The 27,824-nt window shown below is 43.6% G+C and overlaps 1 protein-coding gene and 1 long non-coding RNA gene across 2 annotated transcripts in view; one reads left to right on the top strand and one right to left on the bottom strand.

Annotated features, from left to right (window-relative positions):
- LOC118359245 (uncharacterized) overlaps positions 1-1,584 on the bottom strand; it is a 47,477-nt gene extending 45,893 nt beyond the window's left edge. The window contains exon 1 of the long non-coding RNA XR_004820627.2: positions 1,429-1,584. This is a non-coding gene — a long non-coding RNA (uncharacterized LOC118359245). The remainder of the gene's footprint in view (positions 1-1,428) is intronic.
- On the top strand, positions 491-12,003 carry LOC118359244 (repulsive guidance molecule B-like). The gene is made up of 3 exons (XM_035737661.2): positions 491-751; positions 4,239-4,750; positions 10,305-12,003. Exons 1-3 carry the CDS (start codon positions 658-660, stop codon positions 11,001-11,003), a joined length of 1,305 nt encoding a protein of 434 aa, XP_035593554.1. The 5' UTR covers positions 491-657; the 3' UTR covers positions 11,004-12,003.
- Positions 12,004-27,824: the final 15,821 nt, after the last annotated feature.

Genomic DNA, 27,824 nt, shown 5'->3' with positions numbered 1-27,824 from the left:
TTCAGCAGTTGGAGGAAGTAATGTCATGCTTAGAGCAGAGAAACAATACGATTGTTTGCATTGGGCAATTTGCTCCGCAGCTCTGTTGAGACCCAGGGAGCTCAAACAGGACAACTGCCACAGCTGAATGCGTTATAGTGCAGAGGGGCATGCTATGTGGACATAGCTACAACTCATATCTCAAACTCTCCCCAGAAAGAGTTTCACTATTTCAGTCTTGAGATAAATCACGTTGGCTGCAAAAAGAATCATGCTGTATTTAGATGTGAGAACTATCATTTTCATCATCACTCTTTCCTGACCGGTTGGTTACCTGTTAATTTAACTCCCTCTCAAATACTACACAACAAATATTTTGCACCGCCTTCATTGTCTTTAGAAACACTTTCCATTGGCTTGGTCCCAATGTTCCATGATTGCCACAAACCGCTTATGTAAATATCAAGTGGTTAACGAATAATTAGTGTTTCATTTTCGAACAACCCCCTCTGATCCCGGTCTACTCTGTTAGACCCCTCCCACGTAGAGCCGCCCTGAAGACTAGACCCCTTTTGAAAGACAGCACAGGGGAAAGATACGAATTTATGTCTAATTTCCCGCAGCTACTGCGTTGATGAACAGCAGTCGAAGAACTCCATTCTAAGTGAATGGATTGGCATGGGGAGAAGCGGACCTCAAAACTTGGCTAAGCGGCAGCTTTGGAATTATATTAATTGTACGATGGCTTTACTTTCGCTGCTACTCAGACCAGGTAAGGCAACATTCATATGTGATGCATGCAAAACAGTTTCCCCGCATCGCGAATGGATGATGGAAAACTTTCTTGGCTGTGCTAAAGATGAGCGAGACTTGTTCACAAAAACACTCGCTTTCTTAAATATTTATTAACTAAAATATGGCAGTGTGTTTTGCTTACAGTATATGTATGTACATGTAGTTGTAGCTATTTACTGTTTGACAGTTACTATAAGTTAAATCGGTCATCAGCGGACTTTTGCTGTGTGCCTGGACCTTCAAATATAACGGTAGTCATTGGCCTGTACCAGGCTAGCTGGCAGCCATCGTCGCGAACCAACCTGCTGCTGTTGCTAGTTAGCTGGCTAGACAACACGAGCTACTTCGGTCGAACTTTTAGCTACATTCTCTAAATCCGTCAAGTAACATTAATCACGAGCATTCTTCAATTATGTATTTTTTTTTCAAGATCATGCTTTCACGATTATACTTTTTCGATACTATATTCACACACAAAGTCTTGAATAAAGTTCGAGCTTGTAGAAAGTCCGCTAATAAAGATCGTTAGCATTTGTCTTGATAACCTATTGACGTTGTGTTCAAACATGTTGCTTGTACAAAGTAGCAACACATTGCTAATACGTTTTAACACGTAACACGCTAACCAACTGTTAAGTGCCGTGACTAGTTTACCTTGCAACATGAAACTTTAGAGGGTGTTGTGTTCATGCTTCATTTGTTACCATGCATGGCATGGTGTCAGACTTCTCGGCCTCTGAATGTGTCCATCGTGCAGTAAGTAACTTGACGTGTTTTATTCGCCTGAGCTTTGTTGTGTGCATGCGCGATACATCGTCAGACGTTTGGATGCTTTGTTACCAAAACATGCATCTAACTAACGAAACAAAGTGTGTATGTGTGGTGATTTGCCTTTTGACTTTAAACTCGCATAATATTACCTACACAAGTATCACTCACAAAAAGAGTGGTAGAAATTGGAAGGTCAACAAATCAATGGGGCGTTTCTCCATAGATCATTAGATAAACTTCACATAAAGTTGGGCGCTATGAATTCTAATTTAATGGATTTCATTTCGCCACGTTTACGCATTGCAAAACTGTAGTAGCCTATATTGGTTATAATTGAATCATTTCCAATGTAGTTCAGCATAATTATCATGAAATATTTATTGTCCATTAATCACCCCCAGTTAAATGATTACTTCCCCATAATGTGGTAGACTGCTATGACATGGTTATTGTGCATTTTGAGTGTATTCATGTACATAGCAGGATGATGATAATTGTTATAAAACTGAATATGACATACTAGCCTTTGTTTACATATTAAAGCCATCCTCTATTCCACAGATTAGTTCAGTTTATTTGGTTTCCCTTAAATTGTTCTCAAGCCTATTGAAATATATTTTTTATAAATGCAAATTCGTCCTATTCTCTTCTTAATCCTTTCCCATGTTTTCCGCACATGGTTGTCACGTTGCCTCTTGTCAAAGGTTGGCCATAAAGAGCCTTTAGAGATAGACATGGTTGTCACGTTGCCTCTTGTCAAAGGTTGGCCATAAAGAGCCTTTAGAGATAGACATGGTTGTCACGTTGCCTCTTGTCAAAGGTTGGCCATAAAGAGCCTTTAGAGATAGACATGGTTGTCACGTTGCCTCTTGTCAAAGGTTGGCCATAAAGAGCCTTTAGAGATAGACATGGTTGTCACGTTGCCTCTTGTCAAAGGTTGGCCATAAAGAGCCTTTAGAGATAGACATGGTTGTCACGTTGCCTCTTGTCAAAGGTTGGCCATAAAGAGCCTTTAGAGATAGACATGGTTGTCACGTTGCCTCTTGTCAAAGGTTGGCCATAAAGAGCCTTTAGAGATAGACATGTCAAAGGTTGGCCATAAAGAGCCTTTAGAGATAGACATGGTTGTCACGTTGCCTCTTGTCAAAGGTTGGCCATAAAGAGCCTTTAGAGATAGACATGGTTGTCACGTTGCCTCTTGTCAAAGGTTGGCCATAAAGAGCCTTTAGAGATAGACATGGTTGTCACGTTGCCTCTTGTCAAAGGTTGGCCATAAAGAGCCTTTAGAGATAGACATGGTTGTCACGTTGCCTCTTGTCAAAGGTTGGCCATAAAGAGCCTTTAGAGATAGACATGGTTGTTCATAGCTCTATATGCCGTGATTGTCAAAAATGGACAATAATAGCCGAGTTCGGTGACCCCAGTGCTTGCAGGGAGATCATTGGTGGAAATCAGACGAGGGATGGTAGAATGCTTCTGAGTTGACCTCACACTCATCTCAGTTTTGATTAACAGTTGCCAAGACCCATGTGGGCTTCAGTTACTAGAGAATTTATTCACAGTTTGCAACCAAGGATATTTTTGGACTGTCTGGGAAAAATATTTCAATATTTTTTATTATTGGCAAGTTCATCATGCCCTTTGGATTTAAAACAGTTTGGAGGACTTGTCGATTAGCCTATGTCAGCTCTTCTTTCAATGTTAATAAAAAATATTGTTTATATTTCTGTTTTCAGTCTTATTGAGGCTGTTTATTTAAGTGTGTTATATCTGTGACATCTTATGACACTTGCACAGGCATTATGTTGATTTAATGCAAATGCACCTGGCATCTAGAGCTTCAAGATAAGATATAATATTCTCAAAACATCAAACATTGGAATACATAGTCTCCTTGTCGCCCCCAACATATTCACTGGCAGATGCACAGTACTGAGTAATAACTTCACACAGGAAGTGCCAAATTTATACAATCCCAACATCTTTGGCCAGCTGTTGCTCAATGCTGAACAAGCACGGCTCTTTGTGCAGTTCCTCTTGGGTTTGAATTCAGCCTCTTATACAGTGGTCATATGCCATGCTCCTTAATGCCCCCCATATTGACCCAAGCAACAGCCAAACCATATTCAACACCCTTAAGCAAACTACACAGATTGGCTTCCTCCAGCAGTGAAGCGCTGTGTTATTTCAGTGAGGGTGAGTTGAGGGAAATACGTTTGGACTGACCATTCCCGTGTGGGCTGGCTGGTGTAGTTGGGTTTTAATGAGCTCTTTATTGACGTAAACTCCATAGGTGGAAAAGTTTGGCTGTCCTGCTGCACGTAGCTAGGTTGTACAGCTGATGTGTTTAAACCCTGCAAATTCACTATAACAAAGTTATTAGGCAGTGAACAAACTAATGAGTGTTTTCTATTGGACATCTTTTTTATTATATGGTCGTTACAGTTGTGTTAAGCTGTTTTTTCATCATCAATGTTCACTCTTACAATGAGTTGAGACACAAAACACATTCGTATACACTACCATGAACTAGGCCAAGCTATATCTTCGCTTTGACTTACACATGAATGGTTCAAGTTCTAAATAAAATACTTTCCCCCTAATGTTTCTGGTCACCTGTTATTGGGGGTTGTTGACAACTTTAGCGATGATAAACATGTAACACCTGCCTACTGTTTCCTCCCCCCCCACAGCACACTGCCAGCAGTGCCGTATCCAGCGCTGCAATGCGGAGTACGTGGCCTCTACCTCGCCCTCTAGTGGTCTCCAAGAGGACTCCCTGTCCGATGTGGACTACTGCATCGCCCTGCGCGCCTACGCCCTGTGTACCCGACGCACGGCGCGCAGCTGCAGGGGCGACCTGGTCTACCACTCAGCTGTGTTCCGCATCAAGGAGCTCTTCTCCCAGCAAAACTGCTCCAGCGACGGGCCCACCTCCTCGGCCAAGGCCACCAGCACCTCCAGGCCTGCCGTGTCCGAGCTATGCGACTACGAGAGCCGTGTGCTGGCCTTGGGCCCCGCAGGCCAGGGGAAGAAGTACGCCCACTGTGGATTATTCGGGGACCCGCACCTGCGGACTTTCCGCGACGAGTTCCAGACGTGCAAGGTGGAGGGGGCATGGCCTCTCATCGATAACCGCTACCTGTCAGTGCAGGTGACTAACGTGCCTGTTGTTCTGGGCTCCAGTGCCACCGCCACCAGCAAGGTAAGCTGTGCTGTGGGTTCACATCTGGTCATGTTGCTGACAGTAATGTCATTAAAACACTGAAAAACTCAGGGCTCAATCATAACAAAGATACCTGCATTTTTAATGTACAGTACCAGTCAAACGTTTGGACACACCTACTCATTCAAGGGTTTTTCTTTATTTTTACTATTTTCTACATTGTAGAATTATAGTGAAGACATTTAAAACTATGAAATAACACATGGAATCATGTAGTAACCAAAAAAAGTGTTAATTTCTTGACGCTACCCATCCCTGAGAAATAGGCAGTTTCAAATGGGTATGTTTTTTTTTGTCAAAAAAGAAAATACTGCCCCCTACACGCAAAAGGTTAAACAAATCAAAATATATTATAGGTCCTCCCAGGTGGTGCAGTGGTTAAGGGTGCTCTACTGCATCGCCAGCTGTGCCACCAGCTGTGCCACCAGAGACTCTGGGTTCGCGCCCAGGCTCTGTCGTAACCGGCCGCGACAGGGAGGTCTGTGGGGCGACACACAATTGGCCTAGCGTCGTCCGGGTTAGGGAGGGTTTGGCCGGTAGGGATATCCTTGTCTCATCGCGCACCAGCAGGGCGCACCAAGGTTGCCAGGTGCACAGTGTTTCCTCCGACACATTGGTGCGGCTGGCTTCCGGGTAGGATGCGTGCTGTGTTAAGAAGCAGTGCGGCTTCGTTGGGTTGTGTATCGGAGGACGTATGACTTTCAACCATCGTCTCTCCCGAGCCTGTACGGGAGTTGTGTGATGAGACAAGATAGTAGCTACTAACATTTGGATACCACGGAATTGGGGAGAAAAAGGGGTAAAAGAAATATATATATATTTCATATTTGAGGTTCTTCAAAGTAGCCACCCTTTGCCTTGATGACAGCTTTGCACAGTCTTGGCATTCTCTCAACCAGCTTCATGAGGTAGTCACCTGGAATGCATTTCAATTAACTGGTGTGGCTTGTTAATTTGTTTGAGCCAATCAGTTGTTGTGTGCTATACAGAAGATAGCCACGTCCATATTATGGCAAGAACCAAGTCCATATTATGGCAAGAACAGCTCAAAGAAGCAAAGAGAAACTACAGTCCATCATTACTTTAACATCTCTAGGCTAGGGGGCGGTATTTTCATGTCCGGATAAAAAGCGTTCCCAAAATAAACTGTCTGCTACTCGGGCCCAGAAGCTAGGATATGCATATCATTAGTAGATTTGGATAGAAAACACTCTGAAGTGTCTAAAACTGTTTGAATCATGTCTGAGTATAACAGAACGTATTTGGCAGGCGAAACTCCAAGGACAAACCATCTAGGGAAAATATTTTTTCAGGTCACTCTTTTCAATGGGTTATTCTATGGGGATCTAGATTTCTAAGGCACTTGCTTGCAGTTCCTATCGCTTCCACTGGATGTCAACAGTCTTTAGAAATTGGTTGATGTTTTTCCTTTGTGTAATGAAGAAGTAGGGCTGTTCAGAACGAGGGTCGACCCTAGTGTACTGTTTGTCAGGGCCGCATGACCTGAAAGCTCGCTCCACTTTGTTTTTATCCGCTATTGAACGCAGTTTATCCCGTCTTATATTTTATCGATTATTTACGTTTAAAAATACCTGAAGTTGTATTAGGAAAGTTGCTTGAAATGTTTGGGCAAAGATTACAGGTAATTTATTAGATTTTGTAGTCATGTTGCGCGAGTTGGAAGCGGTGTTTTTCTGGATCAAACGCACCAAATAAATGGACATTTTGGATATATAACGACGGAATTAATCAAACAAAGGACCATTTGTGATGTTTATGGGACATATTGGAGTGCCAACAGAAGAAGCTCGTCAAAGGTAAGGCATGAATTATATCGTTATTTCTGAGTTTTGTGTCGAGCCTGGCGGGATGAAATATTGACATTATAGTTCAGTTGCAAAAACCATAAAGCGCTATGATGAAACTGGCTCTCATGAGGACCACCACAGGACAGAAAACCGAGTTACCGCTGCATTAGAGTTAACTGCACCTTAGATTGCAGCCCAAATAAATGCTTCACAGAGTTCAATTAACAGACACATCTCAACATCAACTGTTCAGAGGAGACTGCGTAAATCAGGCCTTCATGTTCGAATTGGTGCAAAGAAACGACTACTAAAGGACACCAATAATAAGAAGAGACTTGCTTGGGCCAAGAAACACGAGCAATGTACATTAGATCATGAGCAATGAACATTAGACCGGTGGAAATCTGTCCTTTGAGCAGATGAGTCCAAATTTGAGATTTTTGGTTCCAATCACCGTGTCTTTGTGAGACGCAGAGTTGGTGAAGGATGAACTCCGCATGTGTGGTTCCAACAATGAAGCATGGAGGGGGCAGTGTGGGGGTGTTTTGCTGGTGACACTGTCTGTAATTTATTTAGAATTCAAGGCACGCTTAACCAGCATGGCTACCACAGCATTCTGCATCCATTGTAGATTTTGCTTTATGTTTTGGATCATTGTCTTGTTGGAAGACAAATCTCCGTCCCAGTCTCAGGTCTTTTGCAGACTCCATCAGGTTTTCTTCCAGAATGGTCCTGTATTTGGCTCCATCCATCTTCCCATCAATTTTAACCCACTTCCCTGTCCCTGCTGAAGAAAAGCAGGCCCAAACCATGATGCTGCCACCACCATGTTTGACAGTGGGGATGCTGTGTTCAGGGTGATGAGCTGTGTTGCTTTTACGCCAAACATAACGTTTTGCATTGTTACCAAAAAGTTCAATTTTGGTTTCATCTGACCAGAGCACCTTCTTCCACATGTTTGGTGTGTCTCCCAGGTGGCTTGTGGCAAACTTTAAACAACACTTTTTATGGATATTTTTAAGAAATGGCTTTCTTCTTGCCACTCTTCCATAAAGGCCAGATTTGTGCAATATACGACTGATTGTTGTCCTATGGACAGAGTCTCCCACCTCAGCTGTAGATCTCTGCAGTTCATCCAGAGTGATCATGGGCCTCTTGGCTGCATCTCTGATCAGTCTTTCCTTGTATGAGCTGAAAGTTTAGAGGGACGGCCAGGTCTTGCAAAGATTTGCAGTGGCCTGATACTCCTTCCATTTCAATATTATTGCTTGCACAGTGCTCCTTGGGATGTTTAAAGCTTGGGAAATCTTTTTGTATCCAAATCCGGCTTTAAACTTCTTCACAACAGTATCTCGGACCTGCCTGGTGTATTCCTTGTTCTTCATGATGCTCTCTGCGCTTTTAACAGACCTCTGAGACTATCCCAGTGCAGGTGCATTTATACAGAGACTTGATTACACACAGGTGGATTGTATTTATCATCATTAGTCATTTAGGTCAACATTGGATCATTCAGAGATCCTCACTGAACTTCTGGAGAGAGTTTGCTGCACTGAAAGTAAAGGGGCTGAATAATTTTGCACGCCCAATTTTTCAGTTTTTGATTTGTTAAAAAAGTTTCAAACATCCAATAAATGTCGTTCCACTTCATGATTGTGTCCCACTTGTTGTTGATGCTTCACAAAAAAATACAGTTTTATATCTTTATGTTTGAAGCCTGAAATGTGGCAAAAGGTCGCAAAGTTCAAGGGGGGCGAATACTTTCGCAAGGCACTGTATGTCATACATTGAACGATGGTTCAATATATAGAAATATTATCTCAAGTTAGGAATCAATCTGTCTCTACTGCCTCCAGGCACCCTACCTCTGACCTTTTCTCTTCCAGACACCAGTGGAAAGACTGGGTCATTCAGTGGGGTTGGATCAGGGACATGCTTGAGCGCTTTACCTTTAACACATGGGTAGTCATATGGTAGTGATTAACGCTTGTTCAAACATTTTCCTCTCCCACAGTTGGATAACCTTTTTCAGCTCTCTAGTCAAATAATTAACAAGTCTTTTTGTGTAAATATGAAATTATTTGGAAAAATAACGAAGTTGTTTGGTAGAAGCAGCATATTTTTGATTCTACTGATTGAGTTTGTCTTTTCTTAATATAATCTGAAGTCTGAATTTAAGTCTGGTTCTTTGGCTATATTTATACTGAAGACCATACTTGGAGCTCAACGTATTATTTGTAGATATGCACTAGATGAATACAACACTTGGTAGACACTAAAAAGTAAGCCTACTATCAATTTTACTAGTGCTAACTAGCCCACCTTGCCACATTTGCTTATTTTCTAAGAGAATCTATTTTTATCAGTACTGTTATTTTCAGCTCATGTGAATTACAAGCAACAGCACTAACGATTTGGTTTTGGACTAGCCAGATTGAGAACACCAATAGAAATTGGCCTAGGCCAAATCATATAGGCTAGATTCTATAACAACAAAGTTATACTAACTGTGGTCTGCAAGTTTCTTTCATATCAGAGTTTGTTGAAATCCATGAACCTCAAGAAGTTTACTAAATAACCTTCGCTAAATTGCATATGTTTTCAAAGTTTTTATTTTTTATTTATTTAACTAGGCAAGTCAGTTAAGAAAATAATCTTATTTTCAATGACGGCCTAGGAACAGTGGGTTAACTGCCTGTTCAGGGGCAGAACGACAGAATTGTACCTTGTCCGCTCGGGGATTTGAACTTGCAACCTAGTCCAACGCTCTAACCACTAGGCTACCCTGCCGCCCAAACACTACTAAAGAGAGAACCAGAGAGATTTCAGTGCATATGAGGAGAAAAATACAAAGCTGTAAGTCAGGGTGCCGGTGCCAACACCCACATGCCACCACCGTCTGCTTGAATTGGGGTCATTTTCAACTGTTACAGTACAGAAAGGAAATCGTTCACCAAAAACAGTATCCCCATAACTGTAAAGTTAACCATAGCCACCTCTTCTAAGAACAGCTTTGAAGAAATGTCGGCCTAGTACAAAATATCCAGACTGGACTCCAGAGTTGTCAGAGAGTAGTCCAGACCCTGTGGCAGTTGTAGTGGAAGGTATTTCTGATTTATGGGTCTATCAGACAGCTGTGTTTGTTTGATCCTGCACTCTCTCAAGAAAAAGTATGGAGCCATACATATGCAATGGTTTATGACATTTACATTGATATTTGTTTTAGAAAGCACATATTGAGTAGGCCTAGTTGTTTCTTTGGGGTTGATTATCTCTAAATTGGTGGGACAAGACATCATCTATGTATTAGTGATGTTTTCTAGTCCATATTTACTGTAAAATAAAGGGCATAATGAATATTTCTGCTCACGGTGCTTTCCTTCCTTCAGATTACACAATAGTTGTATACCTTTTCCAAGAGAAAGACAGGAATTTGGGTTTTCAAACTTTGAAATGAACTGTTCCCCTTGTCATAAAAAGTGAAGGTCCTACTGACATACTGTGGCTCAACATAGTATTACACCTTTTGAATGCTTCTGATTGTTCTGCTGCTTAGTAGACCTATTAGTAATCTGTGTACCTGTATGCAGGACACAACTTTCAACAGATTTGACCTTCATGCAGTACTATTGAAAGAGTAGAAGGGTAGATGTTCATTTAATTGCCTCCAGTGAAATCAGGAACAGACTTTCAGTCACTGGCATCTCTTTGTTTGTGTCTTTCAGATAACGGTGATCTTCAAGTCGTACCATGGCTGTACGGAGCAGAAGGTGTACCAGGCCACCACAGAGGACCTACCCTCTGCCTTCCAGGATGGCACACGGAGTGGCGGGGAGGGGGGCAGTCTGTGGATCGTAGAGAAGGGCGGCTCCGGGGGCCGCCTGGTGAAGATCCAGGCCCGCTACATCGGGACGTCCATCATAGTGCGCCGGGTGGGCCGATACCTTACCTTTGCCATCCGCATGCCGGAGGACACCCTTGACTTTTCTGAAGAGAACAGTGGGCTGCAGCTCTGTCTGCACGGATGCCCGCGCAACGAGCTCATCAAGGAGCACATGCTGGGGCGCCAGCCTCTTCACCCCCGCCTCCCGGGCTCTGGGTCTAACCCCGAGCTGGGGCCCCTCCTGCCCCCACACCAGACCTACACAGTGGAGCGCGCCACGGCCAAGTGCAGGGAGACCCTGCAGGTGGAGGACGTGTACTTCCAGTCCTGTGTGTTTGACCTGCTCACCACGGGGGACCCTGAGTTCTCCATGGCAGCCTACGGGGCCCTGGAGGATCTGAAGGCCCTTCCTCCCAGCAAACTGAAGCAGAACTCTCCGAGGACTCCTAGTGTCCAACTCAACAGAGGCGGGCCACACATACTGGCTACAGCCACCCCCAGTCTGGTCACATTCCTGCTTCTGGTTCTGCTGCTTTTGTAAAGGGAAAATAGGACTGAAAGTTGAAGTGACCCCAACTTGAGGACAGAAGCCTAGAAGTCAGAGATGTTTTTCTTTTGCATTTGTGAATGTTGTGGTTCTTTTCCTGTCACTGAACCGTTTGAAGGATTTAACACTCAAAAAGGATCCCAATGCTTCTTGTCCCCCAAATACATGATGGCTGCCAGCATCTGCCACTTAATTGAGTATGAGTCTGAATGCACACAATCATGTGGGATCTGTCGATGGTTAAGTGCGTAATGCTCTTTCCATTTTCACACTGTTTGTAAATTGGATTAAGACTGTTACAGGATGCTTGAAATTTGAGATTCATCATAACACTGTTGTTGTCGTCTGTGAGCCTGGATGTAAGACAGCTTATCAAAAGTCATCTTTGTAAATATTTCATGTTTGTTGGGAATACGTCACGATGCACACAACCCTGCCAGACATCACAATCATAGAAAGTAGGCCTATCAGGCTGAAGATGGTGAAAATGGTCTATTATAGTGCAGAGACCTTTGTGGAAATGAAAGACACAATCTTCTTTACAGTATCATCATTTGGCACCAAACAGTTAACACTACACATTTAGTTCCTCTGTGTTGTCATATTTACTGAAAATATGTATGTTTAAATGGGATGATCCAACAACTAACTGAAAATACTACCTATCCATATGTATTTGGTTTAAGTGTGATATTCTCTGTACTTTTCACTGCATCCAAGTGTGATAGTTATCAGTTAGGTGAAACACTCCCTCTTCAAGCTGCTTGGCTTTCAGTTTTTAAAGGTAAAGAAACAAAATCTCTATATAATAATATATTGAAAGAGTGTATATATGTGTTTTATATTGTGTACATTTTCCTGTGTATAGATGTTTTAACTGTACTATGTTTTATTGTTGTGATTAGTTAGGTATTTTTAAATTCTTGTATGAAAAGTTAACTAATGTGTTTTACCTTAGCTGTCATTTTCCATATTAAAAAGTGTTGGACACCAAGGCTTAGTTTGTTTGATATTTTTCCATCCACCTTTCAAAGCTCTCTACTGCAATAGATGGGTTTTGCTAGTGCAAATCTGAGTTTTCCTAAATGGTTGTATTTTGGATTTAGCATAGGCCATTGACTGTTTCTGAGTGAAACTTATAAAAATGCTATAATTGGTGGGATAAAACCCATAAGAAATTGTCACTGCCACAGCCTTTGCACCACTGATGGATAAGACCCACTTCTCAGTTTTGGATAAAGTGAAACACTTTTGAAAAACACCCTGGATATATTTAAAATGAAGGCATTAGGTGTTCAGGTTGTGTTGAACGAGGGGGACATTTGTGTCGTGGACCGTGTGGAAGGGATTTACTTGCCAACAGAAAATATAACACATTTCTGCTGCGCACTGGAGCCTATTCCACAGACTGACAAGCCAGAGATATTGATGGCTGTCCCTCTAGCCCGTCCAGCCCACTTTCCTGTTGATTAAATGGAGATCTACATTTAAGCAGTTCTGAAATGAATTTGGATTAAGCCAATTGGGTAACTAGTATTTTTTTTAATTTTTATGCCAAGATCTGTGCCAAATCATTTAGAATTTGACAAATAGTGAGGGACTAGGTTTTGTCTTCAAGTGAAGAGAGAACCTCATTTTGTTTGTTTTGTTAGGGACTTATAGGCTATTCCTGAACTGGCAACTACAAAATATGGTTAACAGAAGGGTGTGTATAGCACTCTGAAAGTACCATTCATAGGAGCATAGTCAATGGTTATATTAAGGTAATAATCCAGGTTTTCCAAGTCTGTAGGCTATAGGTGCCCTCTTCCTGCATACAGAACATGCCATGGTTATTATCCCACTGATTCCCTGCCGGGTTCCTCAAGAGTCCCCAAACGAACTGCTTCTATCTGGCTCTACACGCATACGTGTGTGTGTGTGCAGCAGTAGGGGGTGTTTATGTGTGGTCTGTGTGTAAATGTTAGTTTACTGCTGAGCTGGCTAGTGAATCTGATCTAGTTTGCCAGACTAGGCTTCAAACAAGGTTTGGCCTGTGCTTGACAGTATTTTAAAAACAATAAATACACCACAGACAGCACAGGACATTGTTAGATACATAAATGTTCCCAGTTAGCTCGTCAGCATTCCCTGGCTGTATTTTATTCCAGTATTTATTCATTTTGCAATGTAGGCCAAGCCATATTCTCACATTGTCTGCTGTATGTCTGCTGTATACTAGTATGCACATTTCAGATGATACTCCAATGAGTCACAAGGGTATGGAGACGGGCAGGGGAATTATGAAATGCGTCAACATTTTATCATTATACTCTTAGCACACTCCAGATGCCCTAAATCATTTTGTTTTTGGGGTGCCTGCTTCATCACCCTTATTTTTTATATCATCTGAGGGGAAAAATATGAAGAGAGTAAATTGTGTTGGGTTGTAAAACCTGTCACAAGATATCTTGTCTTGGCAGCCGAGCACACAGAGCACTAGTTAACATGCTGACGGCTATATGGGTCCAAATGACGCTTTAATGGTTATTTTTCTGCACTATACAGCCTTTTCTGTTTTAATGACATTTGTCAACCCTCCCACTTCAGTTGCCTTATCATTTTTCATTCCATAAATAGATGGGTTAAGACTGTCCATGTTGTTCTTTGATTGTGAACATGGTGGGGAGATGAAATCTAAATGTGCGGTGTTAAACTAACTCAAGACTCAGTCCTGATTCATATCTGGGAGAACTAGCGGGCTCTGAATAGTTCAAACGTGAAATATTTAAACATCTGATAAGCCAGTACACAAATTAGGTTAGAAGACAAAAATAAATAAATCCGTTTACAAAAATATTTTTCTTTAAAAAACACGTTCCTTTAGAGTAGATGTCTTGCATGCTCCGAATGGTACACACATGTAGACTTACGTTATTTAAAGGATTGACATAAGTGGGTTTGTACATTTCAGCCATATAGATTGGCCATCACCCACTCTCTACAACAAGTCTCCCTTCATTTAACCCTGTAAACAAGGACAATTAAAATGCTAATGAGTTGAGAAGAAACACTTGAGTGATTGATACTCTCAACGGATAAATTAATTTGATATTAACAGAGCAGTTGGCAAGATAAATAGATAGTGCTATGTGAGTCCTCTCCTTGATTGATAAATAGTTAGATTGATGGCTGTTTTTATACAAGGTTGAAAATGACTTGGCCTTGATAAGGACACAGAGTTCTGTATTATACAAGGTCAACAGAATGTTCTATGTTAAGTCTCTTCGCATTGTAGTGCTATTTAAATATTTGACTGGTGAAGTTATTGTTGGTATAGTGATATTATCTTCAGTCAAGATTGTACTGAAAAACATGGTGCAAGACTTTCAATGTATGCAATTTATTTCAAGCAAAAATGCTGAGATTCACTGTGGACAATCTTTTTTTAAAGCACTTTCACTTCAATCATTTCACATTTAGGGAGTAAATCATTAATTACATGAAAGTGTGGAACTCCTGTTTAATAGCTCAGCTACCTTTGTGGACAGCAGCAAGTATGGTAGTTCTCAAGTTTGTATTATTTTTTACATGTTTTTCATGGCCTATTAAATCACAACTCGTCCTGTTTTCCCATGAATCAGTGGCAGGTAGCTGGTGTGCTGTGCATAATGGTAAAATAGTTATGCATTCAGGCCCTGGTTTGTGTCCCTACCTTTGTGCTTGTGTAAGATACAGCCATTTGTAATTCAGCACATAAACACCACTCACACACTGTTGCATAGATCTCAGCAACAGAACAACATAACTTAACATAAGCCAACATGTTAGAAGTTTCTGTAGGTGGAGGGTGTGTATGGAGAGGGGGATTCTGGATGATCCCAGCTATCTCAAAGCACAGGCTTTCATACTTGAACAAGTCAATGTTTCTCTGTCTCTTCAATAATCAGGCTGACAGGGGGAACCTGAACTTGTCTCTGATACAGACAACCTGATACACACATGGTCACTGACCTACATATCAAACTACTCTGGTATGAGAGACAATAATAGTATAAAGGAGGACTGCCATTTCTACTTAAGTAAACACATACCCTCACGCCTGGCCCTAGCCTTTTGCGTTCCCTAAGTGAGATTTGGCTGGGGGGACCCCAACCTCGTGGCATAACATTTTAGTGGCCCTCTCTTGAAAGAGGAGAGAAAATATTAAGCTTAAAGTTAATTTCCTGCTATTCTAGACATTTTGCGATGGGGTAGAGAGACATTTTTGCACTTTTTAAAGCTAATATCCTGCAATTCTACACATTTTGCAATGTCATGACCAGGGTTGGTAGGTTACTTTCTAAATGTAATCCGTTTCAGTTACTAATTATCTGTCGAAAATGTTAATCAGTAACATAATTTTGGGATTACCCAAACTCAGTATCGTAATCTGATTACATGTATTCTTTTGGATTACTTTCCATTTAAGAGGCATTAGAAGAAGACAAAAAAAATATCCATCAAATGCATTTGGTGTCATCATAGTGGTCAGACTAACTCAGGTGGAAAAAACTTAGAACTGCGCCTTTTTGCTGAAATTAATGTCATTGAGAAAACAGAAAGGTGTCATAATGTATTTTTTTCTCAGACATAATTTCTGAATTTAAAAGTAATCCAAGAAGTAATGCAGTTTTCCAAAAGTATCGAATCCGATAACAATATTTTTTACTGGTAATGTAACTGATTACTGTTCCATGTTTTTTTGTAATCAAATTAAGTGCAACTGATTACCTGTAATCAGTTACTCCCCAACCCTGCTAATGCCATGTTAATATGATATTTGAGTGACAATGACCGACAAAATCAATATGGGGCCCCTGGAGGTCAGGTCCTTTGGACACATGCCCTGCGTGACCGGTTGGTATTCGCCCATGATTTCTACAAGTTTAGTTAACAGGCTAGACTAAATACCAATCAAAAAATTGTTACCTGACATGACTAATTGAGTGTCTGTCAGTAGCTAGGTTTCCATCCAATTGGCGACAGATTTGATTGCCTAAAAACTGCTGATGGAAACCTGGTTAGTGACTGACATAGCAAGAGAAAAACTGCTGATGGAACCTGGTTAGTGACTGACATAGCAAGAGAAAAACTGCTGATGGAAACCTGGTTAGTGACTGACATAGCAAGAGAAAAACTGCTGATGGAAACCTGGTTAGTGACTGACATAGCAGGAGAAAAACTGCTGATGGAAACCTGGTTAGTGACTGACATAGCAAGAGAAAAACTGCTGATGGAAACCTGGTTAGTGACTGACATAGCAGGAGAAAAACTGCTGATGGAAACCTGGTTAGTGACTGACATAGCAAGAGAAAAACTGCTGATGGAAACCTGGTTAGTGACTGACATAGCAAGAGAAAAACTGCTGATGGAAACCTGGTTAGTGACTGACGTAGCAGGAGAAAAACTGCTGATGGAAACCTGGTTAGTGACTGACGTAGCAAGAGAAAAACTGCTGATGGAACCCTGGTTAGTGACTGACATAGCAAGAGAAAAACTGCTGATGGAAACCTGGTTAGTGACTGACATAGCAAGAGAAAAACTGCTGATTGAAACCTGGTTAGTGACTGACGTAACAGGAGAAAAACTGCTGATGGAAACCTGGTTAGTGACTGACGTAGCAGGAGAAAAACTGCTGATGGAAACCTGGTTAGTGACTGACATAGCAAGAGAAAACTGCTGATTGAAACCTGGTTAGTGACTGACGTAACAGGAGAAAAACTGCTGATGGAAACCTGGTTAGTGACTGACGTAGCAGGAGAAAAACTGCTGATGGAAACCTGGTTAGTGACTGACATAGCAAGAGAAAAACTGCTGATGGAAACCTGGTTAGTGACTGACGTAGCAGGAGAAAAACTGCTGATGGAAACCTGGTTAGTGACTGACGTAGCAAGAGAAAAACTGCTGATGGAACCCTGGTTAGTGACTGACGTAGCAAGAGAAAAACTGCTGATGGACACCTGGTTAGTGACTGACATAGCAGGAGAAAAACTGCTGATGGAAACCTGGTTAGTGACTGACATAGCAAGAGAAAAACTGCTGATGGAAACCTGGTTAGTGACTGACATAGCAAGAGAAAAACTGCTGATGGAAACCTGGTTAGTGACTGACATAGCAAGAGAAAAACTGCTGATTGAAACCTGGTTAGTGACTGACGTAGCAGGAGAAAAACTGCTGATGGAAACCTGGTTAGTGACTGACATAGCAAGAGAAAAACTGCTGATGGAAACCTGGTTAGTGACTGACATAGCAAGAGAAAAACTGCTGATTGAAACCTGGTTAGTGACTGACGTAACAGGAGAAAAACTGCTGATGGAAACCTGGTTAGTGACTGACGTAGCAGGAGAAAAACTGCTGATGGAAACCTGGTTAGTGACTGACGTAGCAGGAGAAAAACTGCTGATGGAAACCTGGTTAGTGACTGACGTAGCAGGAGAAAAACTGCTGATGGAAACCTGGTTAGTGACTGACATAGCAAGAGAAAAACTGCTGATGGAAACCTGGTTAGTGACTGACATAGCAAGAGAAAAACTGCTGATGGAAACCTGGTTAGTGACTGACGTAGCAAGAGAAAAACTGCTGATGGAAACCTGGTCAGTGACTGACGTAGCAGGAGAAAAACTGCTGATGGAAACCTGGTTAGTGACTGACGTAGCAAGAGAAAAACTGCTGATGGAAACCTGGTTAGTGACTGACGTAGCAGGAGAAAAACTGCTGATGGAAACCTGGTTAGTGACTGACATAGCAAGAGAAAAACTGCTGATGGAAACCTGGTTAGTGACTGACATAGCAAGAGAAAAACTGCCGATGGAAACCTGGTCAGTGACTGACGTAGCAAGAGAAAAACTGCTGATGGAAACCTGGTCAGTGACTGACGTAGCAGGAGAAAAACTGCTGATGGAAACCTGGTTAGTGACTGACGTAGCAAGAGAAAAACTGCTGATGGAAACCTGGTTAGTGACTGACGTAGCAAGAGAAAAACTGCTGATGGAAACCTGGTTAGTGACTGACATAGCAAGAGAAAAACTGCTGATGGAAACCTGGTTAGTGACTGACATAGAAAGAGAAAAACTGCTGATGGAAACCTGGTTAGTGACTGACATAGCAGGAGAAAAACTGCTGATGGAAACCTGGTTAGTGACTGACATAGCAAGAGAAAAACTGCTGATGGAAACCTGGTTAGTGACTGACATAGCAAGAGAAAAACTGCTGATGGAAACCTGGTTAGTGACTGACGTAGCAAGAGAAAAACTGCTGATGGAAACCTGGTTAGTGACTGACATAGCAGGAGAAAAACTGCTGATGGAAAACTGGTTAGTGACTGACATAGCAGGAGAAAAACTGCTGATGGAAACCTGGTTAGTGACTGACATAGCAAGAGAAAAACTGCTGATGGAAACCTGGTTAGTGACTGACGTAGCAAGAGAAAAACTGCTGATGGAAACCTGGTTAGTGACTGACATAGCAGGAGAAAAACTGCTGATGGAAACCTGGTTAGTGACTGACATAGCAAGAGAAAAACTGGTGATGGAAACCTTGTTAGTGACTGACATAGCAAGAGAAAAACTGCTGATGGAAACCTGGTTAGTGACTGACGTAGCAGGAGAAAAACTGCTGATGGAAACCTGGTTAGTGACTGACATAGCAAGAGAAAAACTGCTGATGGAAACCTGGTTAGTGACTGACATAGCAAGAGAAAAACTGCTGATGGAAACCTGGTTAGTGACTGACATAGCAAGAGAAAAACTGCTGATGGAAACCTGGTTAGTGACTGACGTAGCAAGAGAAAAACTGCTGATGGAAACCTGGTTAGTGACTGACATAGCAGGAGAAAAACTGCTGATGGAAACCTGGTTAGTGACTGACATAGCAAGAGAAAAACTGCTGATGGAAACCTGGTTAGTGACTGACATAGCAAGAGAAAAACTGCTGATGGACTGGGTTGTGTCTTTCAGCAGGCATGTTGCTGTATACCCTCCCCTGGGTTGTGTCTTTCAACAGGCATGTTGCTATATACCCTCCCCTGGGTCGTGTCTTTCAACAGGCATGTTGCTGTATACCCTCCCCTGGGTTGTGTCTTTCAACAGGCATGTTGCTGTATACCCTCACTGAGTTGTGTCTTTCAGCAGGCATGTTGCTGTATACCCTCCCTGAGTTGTGTCTTTCAGCAGGCATGTTGCTGTATACCCTCCCCTGGGTTGTGTCTTTCAACAGGCATGTTGCTGTATACCCTCCCCTGGGTCGTGTCTTTCAGCAGGCATGTTGCTGTATACCCTCCCCTGGGTTGTGTCTTTCAACAGGCATGTTGCTGTATACCCTCCCCTGGGTTGTGTCTTTCAGCAGGCATGTTGCTGTATACCCTCCCTGAGTTGTGTCTTTCAACAGGCATGTTGCTGTATACCCTCCCTGAGTTGTGTCTTTCAGCAGGCATGTTGCTGTATACCCTCCCCTGGGTTGTGTCTTTCAACAGGCATGTTGCTGTATACCCTCCCTGAGTTGTGTCTTTCAGCAGGCATGTTGCTGTATACCCTCCCATGGGTTGTGTCTTTCAACAGGCATGTTGCTGTATACCCTCCCCTGGGTTGTGTCTTTCAACAGGCATGTTGCTGTATACCCTCCCTGAGTTGTGTCTTTCAGCAGGCATGTTGCTGTATACCCTCCCCTGGGTTGTGTCTTTCAACAGGCATGTTGCTGTATACCCTCCCCTGGGTTGTGTCTTTCAACAGGCATGTTGCTGTATACCCTCCCCTGGGTTGTGTCTTTCAACAGGCATGTTGCTGTATACCCTCCCTGAGTTGTGTCTTTCAACAGGCATGTTGCTGTATACCCTCCCTGAGTTGTGTCTTTCAGCAGGCATGTTGCTGTATACCCTCCCTGAGTTGTGTCTTTCAACAGGCATGTTGCTGTATACCCTCCCCTGGGTTGTGTCTTTCAGCAGGCATGTTGCTGTATACCCTCCCCTGGGTTGTGTCTTTCAACAGGCATGTTGCTGTATACCCTCCCTGAGTTGTGTCTTTCAACAGGCATGTTGCTGTATACCCTCCCCTGGGTTGTGTCTTTCAACAGGCATGTTGCTGTATACCCTCCCCTGGGTTGTGTCTTTCAACAGGCATGTTGCTGTATACCCTCCCCTGGGTTGTGTCTTTCAACAGGCATGTTGCTGTATACCCTCCCCTGGGTTGTGTCTTTCAACAGGCATGTTGCTATATACCCTCCCCTGGGTCGTGTCTTTCAACAGGCATGTTGCTGTATACCCTCCCCTGGGTTGTGTCTTTCAACAGGCATGTTGCTGTATACCCTCACTGAGTTGTGTCTTTCAGCAGGCATGTTGCTGTATACCCTCCCTGAGTTGTGTCTTTCAGCAGGCATGTTGCTGTATACCCTCCCCTGGGTCGTGTCTTTCAGCAGGCATGTTGCTGTATACCCTCCCCTGGGTCGTGTCTTTCAGCAGGCATGTTGCTGTATACCCTCCCCTGGGTCGTGTCTTTCAGCAGGCATGTTGCTGTATACCCTCCCCTGGGTTGTGTCTTTCAGCAGGCATGTTGCTGTATACCCTCCCTGAGTTGTGTCTTTCAACAGGCATGTTGCTGTATACCCTCCCCTGGGTCGTGTCTTTCAGCAGGCATGTTGCTGTATACCCTCCCCTGGGTTGTGTCTTTCAACAGGCATGTTGCTGTATACCCTCCCTGGGTTGTGTCTTTCAGCAGGCATGTTGCTGTATACCCTCCCTGAGTTGTGTCTTTCAACAGGCATGTTGCTGTATACCCTCCCTGAGTTGTGTCTTTCAGCAGGCATGTTGCTGTATACCCTCCCCTGGGTTGTGTCTTTCAACAGGCATGTTGCTGTATACCCTCCCTGAGTTGTGTCTTTCAGCAGGCATGTTGCTGTATACCCTCCCCTGGGTTGTGTCTTTCAACAGGCATGTTGCTGTATACCCTCCCCTGGGTTGTGTCTTTCAACAGGCATGTTGCTGTATACCCTCCCCTGGGTTGTGTCTTTCAACAGGCATGTTGCTGTATACCCTCCCTGAGTTGTGTCTTTCAACAGGCATGTTGCTGTATACCCTCCCTGAGTTGTGTCTTTCAACAGGCATGTTGCTGTATACCCTCCCCTGGGTTGTGTCTTTCAGCAGGCATGTTGCTGTATACCCTCCCCTGGGTTGTGTCTTTCAACAGGCATGTTGCTGTATACCCTCCCCTGGGTTGTGTCTTTAAACAGGCATGTTGCTGTATACCCTCCCCTGGGTTGTGTCTTTCAGCAGGCATGTTGCTGTATACCCTCCCCTGGGTTGTGTCTTTCAGCAGGCATGTTGCTGTATACCCTCCCCTGGGTTGTGTCTTTCAGCAGGCATGTTGCTGTATACCCTCCCCTGGGTTGTGTCTTTCAACAGGCATGTTGCTGTATACCCTCCCCTGGGTTGTGTCTTTCAACAGGCATGTTGCTGTATACCCTCCCTGAGTTGTGTCTTTCAGCAGGCATGTTGCTGTATACCCTCCCCTGGGTTGTGTCTTTAAACAGGCATGTTGCTGTATACCCTCCCCTGGGTTGTGTCTTTCAACAGGCATGTTGCTGTATACCCTCCCCTGGGTTGTCTTTCAACAGGCATGTTGCTGTATACCCTCCCCTGGGTTGTGTCTTTCAACAGGCATGTTGCTGTATACCCTCCCCTGGGTTGTGTCTTTCAACAGGCATGTTGCTGTATACCCTCCCCTGGGTTGTGTCTTTCAGCAGGCATGTTGCTGTATACCCTCCCTGAGTTGTGTCTTTCAACAGGCATGTTGCTGTATACCCTCCCCTGGGTTGTGTCTTTCAGCAGGCATGTTGCTGTATACCCTCCCTGAGTTGTGTCTTTCAACAGGCATGTTGCTGTATACCCTCCCCTGGGTTGTGTCTTTCAGCAGGCATGTTGCTGTATACCCTCCCTGAGTTGTGTCTTTCAACAGGCATGTTGCTCTATACCCTCCCTGAGTTGTGTCTTTCAACAGGCATGTTGCTGTATACCCTCCCCTGGGTTGTGTCTTTCAACAGGCATGTTGCTGTATACCCTCCCTGAGTTGTGTCTTTCAACAGGCATGTTGCTGTATACCCTCCCTGAGTTGTGTCTTTCAACAGGCATGTTGCTGTATACCCTCCCTGAGTTGTGTCTTTCAACAGGCATGTTGCTGTATACCCTTCCCTGGGTCGTGTCTTTCAACAGGCATGTTGCTGTATACCCTCCCCTGGGTTGTCTTTCAACAGGCATGTTGCTGTATACCCTCCCCTGGGTTGTGTCTTTCAACAGGCATGTTGCTGTATACCCTCCCCTGGGTTGTGTCTTTCAGCAGGCATGTTGCTGTATACCCTCCCCTGGGTTGTCTTTCAACAGGCATGTTGCTGTATACCCTCCCCTGGGTTGTGTCTTTCAACAGGCATGTTGCTGTATACCCTCCCCTGGGTTGTGTCTTTCAACAGGCATGTTGCTGTATACCCTCCCCTGGGTTGTGTCTTTCAACAGGCATGTTTCTGTATACCCTCCCCTGGGTTGTCTTTCAACAGGCATGTTGCTGTATACCCCCCCTGGGTTGTGTCTTTCAACAGGCATGTTGCTGTATACCCCCCTGGGTTGTGTCTTTCAACAGGCATGTTGCTGTATACCCTCCCCTGGGTTGTGTCTTTCAACAGGCATGTTGCTGTATACCCTCCCCTGGGTTGTGTCTTTCAACAGGCATGTTGCTGTATACCCTCCCCTGGGTTGTGTCTTTCAACAGGCATGTTGCTGTATACCCTCCCCTGGGTTGTGTCTTTCAACAGGCATGTTGCTGTATACCCTCCCCTGGGTTGTCTTTCAACAGGCATGTTGCTGTATACCCTCCCTGGGTTGTGTCTTTCAACAGGCATGTTGCTGTATACCCTCCCCTGGGTTGTGTCTTTCAACAGGCATGTTGCTGTATACCCTCCCCTGGGTTGTGTCTTTCAGCAGGCATGTTGCTGTATACCCTCCCTGAGTTGTCTTTCAACAGGCATGTTGCTGTATACCCTCCCCTGGGTTGTGTCTTTCAGCAGGCATGTTGCTGTATACCCTCCCTGAGTTGTCTTTCAACAGGCATGTTGCTGTATACCCTCCCTCAGTTGTGTCTTTCAACAGGCATGTTGCTGTATACCCTCCCCTGGGTTGTGTCTTTCAACAGGCATGTTGCTGTATACCCTCCCTGAGTTGTCTTTCAACAGGCATGTTGCTGTATACCCTCCCCTGGGTTGTGTCTTTCAACAGGCATGTTGCTGTATACCCTCCCCTGGGTTGTCTTTCAACAGGCATGTTGCTGTATACCCTCCCCTGGGTTGTGTCTTTCAGCAGGCATGTTGCTGTATACCCTCCCCTGGGTTGTGTCTTTCAACAGGCATGTTGCTATATACCCTCCCCTGGGTCGTGTCTTTCAACAGGCATGTTGCTGTATACCCTCCCCTGGGTTGTCTTTCAACAGGCATGTTGCTGTATACCCTCCCTGGGTTGTGTCTTTCAACAGGCATGTTGCTGTATACCCTCACTGAGTTGTGTCTTTCAGCAGGCATGTTGCTGTATACCCTCACTGAGTTGTGTCTTTCAGCAGGCATGTTGCTGTATACCCTCACTGAGTTGTGTCTTTCAACAGGCATGTTGCTGTATACCCTCCCTGAGTTGTGTCTTTCAACAGGCATGTTGCTGTATACCCTCCCTGAGTTGTGTCTTTCAACAGGCATGTTGCTGTATACCCTTCCCTGGGTTGTGTCTTTCAACAGGCATGTTGCTGTATACCCTCCCTGAGTTGTGTCTTTCAACAGGCATGTTGCTGTATACCCTCCCCTGGGTTGTGTCTTTCAGCAGGCATGTTGCTGTATACCCTCCCTGGGTTGCGTCTTTCAACAGGCATGTTGCTGTATACCCTCCCCTGGGTTGTGTCTTTCAGCAGGCATGTTGCTGTATACCCTCCCCTGGGTTGTGTCTTTCAACAGGCATGTTGCTGTATACCCTCCCCTGGGTTGTGTCTTTCAGCAGGCATGTTGCTGTATACCCTCCCCTGGGTTGTGTCTTTCAACAGGCATGTTGCTGTATACCCTCCCCTGGGTTGTGTCTTTCAGCAGGCATGTTGCTGTATACCCTCCCCTGGGTTGTGTCTTTCAGCAGGCATGTTGCTGTATACCCTCCCCTGGGTTGTGTCTTTCAACAGGCATGTTGCTGTATACCCTCCCCTGGGTTGTGTCTTTCAACAGGCATGTTGCTGTATACCCTCCCCTGGGTTGTGTCTTTCAACAGGCATGTTGCTGTATACCCTCCCCTGGGTTGTGTCTTTCAACAGGCATGTTGCTGTATACCCTCCCTGGGTTGTGTCTTTCAACAGGCATGTTGCTGTATACCCTCCCCTGGGTTGTGTCTTTCAACAGGCATGTTGCTGTATACCCTCCCCTGGGTTGTCTTTCAACAGGCATGTTGCTGTATACCCTCCCTGGGTTGTGTCTTTCAACAGGCATGTTGCTGTATACCCTCCCCTGGGTTGTGTCTTTCAACAGGCATGTTGCTGTATACCCTCCCTGGGTTGTGTCTTTCAGCAGGCATGTTGCTGTATACCCTCCCTGAGTTGTCTTTCAACAGGCATGTTGCTGTATACCCTCCCCTGGGTTGTGTCTTTCAGCAGGCATGTTGCTGTATACCCTCCCTGAGTTGTCTTTCAACAGGCATGTTGCTGTATACCCTCCCTGAGTTGTGTCTTTCAACAGGCATGTTGCTGTATACCCTCCCCTGGGTTGTGTCTTTCAGCAGGCATGTTGCTGTATACCCTCCCTGAGTTGTCTTTCAACAGGCATGTTGCTGTATACCCTCCCCTGGGTTGTGTCTTTCAACAGGCATGTTGCTGTATACCCTCCCTGGGTTGTCTTTCAACAGGCATGTTGCTGTATACCCTCCCTGGGTTGTGTCTTTCAGCAGGCATGTTGCTGTATACCCTCCCCTGGGTTGTGTCTTTCAACAGGCATGTTGCTATATACCCTCCCCTGGGTCGTGTCTTTCAACAGGCATGTTGCTGTATACCCTCCCCTGGGTTGTCTTTCAACAGGCATGTTGCTGTATACCCTCCCCTGGGTTGTGTCTTTCAACAGGCATGTTGCTGTATACCCTCACTGAGTTGTGTCTTTCAGCAGGCATGTTGCTGTATACCCTCACTGAGTTGTGTCTTTCAGCAGGCATGTTGCTGTATACCCTCACTGAGTTGTGTCTTTCAACAGGCATGTTGCTGTATACCCTCCCTGAGTTGTGTCTTTCAACAGGCATGTTGCTGTATACCCTCCCTGAGTTGTGTCTTTCAACAGGCATGTTGCTGTATACCCTTCCCTGGGTTGTGTCTTTCAACAGGCATGTTGCTGTATACCCTCCCTGAGTTGTGTCTTTCAACAGGCATGTTGCTGTATACCCTCCCCTGGGTTGTGTCTTTCAGCAGGCATGTTGCTGTATACCCTCCCCTGGGTTGCGTCTTTCAACAGGCATGTTGCTGTATACCCTCCCCTGGGTTGTGTCTTTCAACAGGCATGTTGCTGTATACCCTCCCTGGGTTGTGTCTTTCAACAGGCATGTTGCTGTATACCCTCCCCTGGGTTGTGTCTTTCAGCAGGCATGTTGCTGTATACCCTCCCCTGGGTTGTGTCTTTCAACAGGCATGTTGCTGTATACCCTCCCTGGGTTGTGTCTTTCAACAGGCATGTTGCTGTATACCCTCCCCTGGGTTGTGTCTTTCAGCAGGCATGTTGCTGTATACCCTCCCCTGGGTTGTGTCTTTCAACAGGCATGTTGCTGTATACCCTCCCCTGGGTTGTGTCTTTCAACAGGCATGTTGCTGTATTCTATTCACTGTATTGTGTCAAATAACAAGGATGTTCCTTCATCCTATGCAAGAAGTAATTAATGCCATTGCAGTGGTAGTTGCACTGCTGTACAGTAAGGCAATACACAGTAGAGATTACCTGGACAGTTGTGTATAGTTCTGCTATAAGGCTGTGTCACTAAACTTTTAACAAATGGCACCTCTGCATCCCAGAGCCTGGAAAAACCCCACTCGGCATCTGCATCATCAATCTTGGAAAGTTACAATAATTTGCAATTCACTCCCTCATCAAAGGCAATATTACCCTAATTTATTATGTCCCTGAACACGGGGTGTGCAAAGGCTGTGGAGATAAGAGTTTATCAGGAGGGGGATTGATTTTCATTAACTGATTGTAATAAAGATGAACTGCCGGGCTTGCACACTGACCAAGAGCCACACTTTATTATAATTGGGCCAATTTATTTCATGAGCCAGTGGTTCTACTCTTTCTGTCCTCCCTTTTCCCACTGCTCTTTAAAATGTTCTTCCTCCATTCATTACTGTAGTGTCACAGCCATACTGTTTCTGTCACTAAATAGCCTATCTTTAGATTTTTACTACACAAGCCAATTTGTCAAGTCAGTGATAACATATTTGTTTGTTTTCCTGTGTCGACCTAAGACATGGTATATTTTCATGGATATACTGTACTTTTTTGTCAGTATTGCATGAAGGTGCTATCTGTTCGTGCAGCTGCCATGATTTATATTCATTGCACTGAGAGCATAATGTATGTACAGTATTTATGTTTTACCAGTGTCTTTATTTGTAACGCAATCATTTTGACTGTTCCTGCCCATACTCTGTCCAAACATATATGTGGTCAATGAAAATGTAGCATTATTCCCTCTGGTTTTTGTTACCCATCAAAATTGGCCTTACAATATATAATGTCCAATAACCATACCATCAGAGGTAACCTATTAAATAGCAGAGCACTGGGCCCTCAGTCTTTAGGATGACAGGTCATTTCAATCACTCTACACCTTGCCTCATTAGGTTTCTATAGGAGCATAAAATGGATACATTACCCCTCCACCTACTGCCTTGCTCTATACTACACTGTGAATTCTAGAACAGACTCCTATCAGATATTTTCTAATGAATTATCACAAGTTTGTTTCCGGAAGGTCTTGGAGGTGTTGCCCTTGAGATTGCATGTGATTGGTACTGCTGGTAACGTGCTGAAAGGGCATAAGGTAATCAGTGATAATGGCCATTTCAGCACACTCAATTACCCTATACCCATACACTGCCTTCGGGAAATGGATGGACACCTGGAATGGCTGTTCGTGCAACGACTCCCCTTTTCTGTGGTGTAGTTATGCATTTATTACACATCTGAGAATGCAACATCCAGTTTGAAATTTTATTGTAAAATTGAAAAAAAAGGAGAGAAAGAGAAAAGCCCCAATAAGCATTTCCTTTTATACATACCTTATCATAACAGAACAATAAAATAAATACATTAAATTCATTATCAATTCAATAAATACATCAGTAAATAAACAATTCAATAAATAGATGAATAAATACATTTACATATCAAGTTTCTTACCTGATCAAATAAATAATTATAAAACCATTAAATTATTAATCATTAATATGAAATAATCTAAGCAGCAAGTATTCAAGAAATGTCAACAGGGGAAAAAACGTTTGGTTTCTCAGGCTATTACAGAACACATATTTGAATTGATTTATTATTTATAAAAAGGTACTGCTTTTCATTTCAGTTAACCATGCTGTACTGAGCCCATCAAGCAGATAGGTGGCGCTCTCCTCTTGAAAAAAAATTTGCCTGTAAACAGCATTGTTCTGGTCCAGGTTTAGAGAATAGCACTGAAATGTCCCATGCCCTATAACATGTCAATAAAATCTACTAAACAGATTCAATACTTTTGTCATATATTTTTGTATGCTT

The sequence above is a fragment of the Oncorhynchus keta genome, chromosome 26 (assembly GCF_023373465.1).
Source record: "Oncorhynchus keta strain PuntledgeMale-10-30-2019 chromosome 26, Oket_V2, whole genome shotgun sequence".
NCBI lineage: Eukaryota > Metazoa > Chordata > Actinopteri > Salmoniformes > Salmonidae > Oncorhynchus > Oncorhynchus keta.
The sequence above is the reverse complement of the archived record's forward strand: the minus strand, read 5'-3'. Positions and strand labels throughout refer to the sequence as shown.

What these genes read in the sequence shown, in the direction of transcription:
- LOC118359244 (XM_035737661.2), top strand. Translation starts at nt 658, where the DNA reads ATGGGGAGAAGCGGACCTCAAAACTTGGCTAAGCGGCAGCTTTGGAAT. An exon ending in TTCGCTGCTACTCAGACCAG is followed by an intron (nt 752 to 4,238) that starts GTAAGGCAACAT and finishes CCCCCCCCACAG; the next exon opens with CACACTGCCAGCAGTGCCGT. An exon ending in GTGCCACCGCCACCAGCAAG is followed by an intron (nt 4,751 to 10,304) that starts GTAAGCTGTGCT and finishes TGTGTCTTTCAG; the next exon opens with ATAACGGTGATCTTCAAGTC.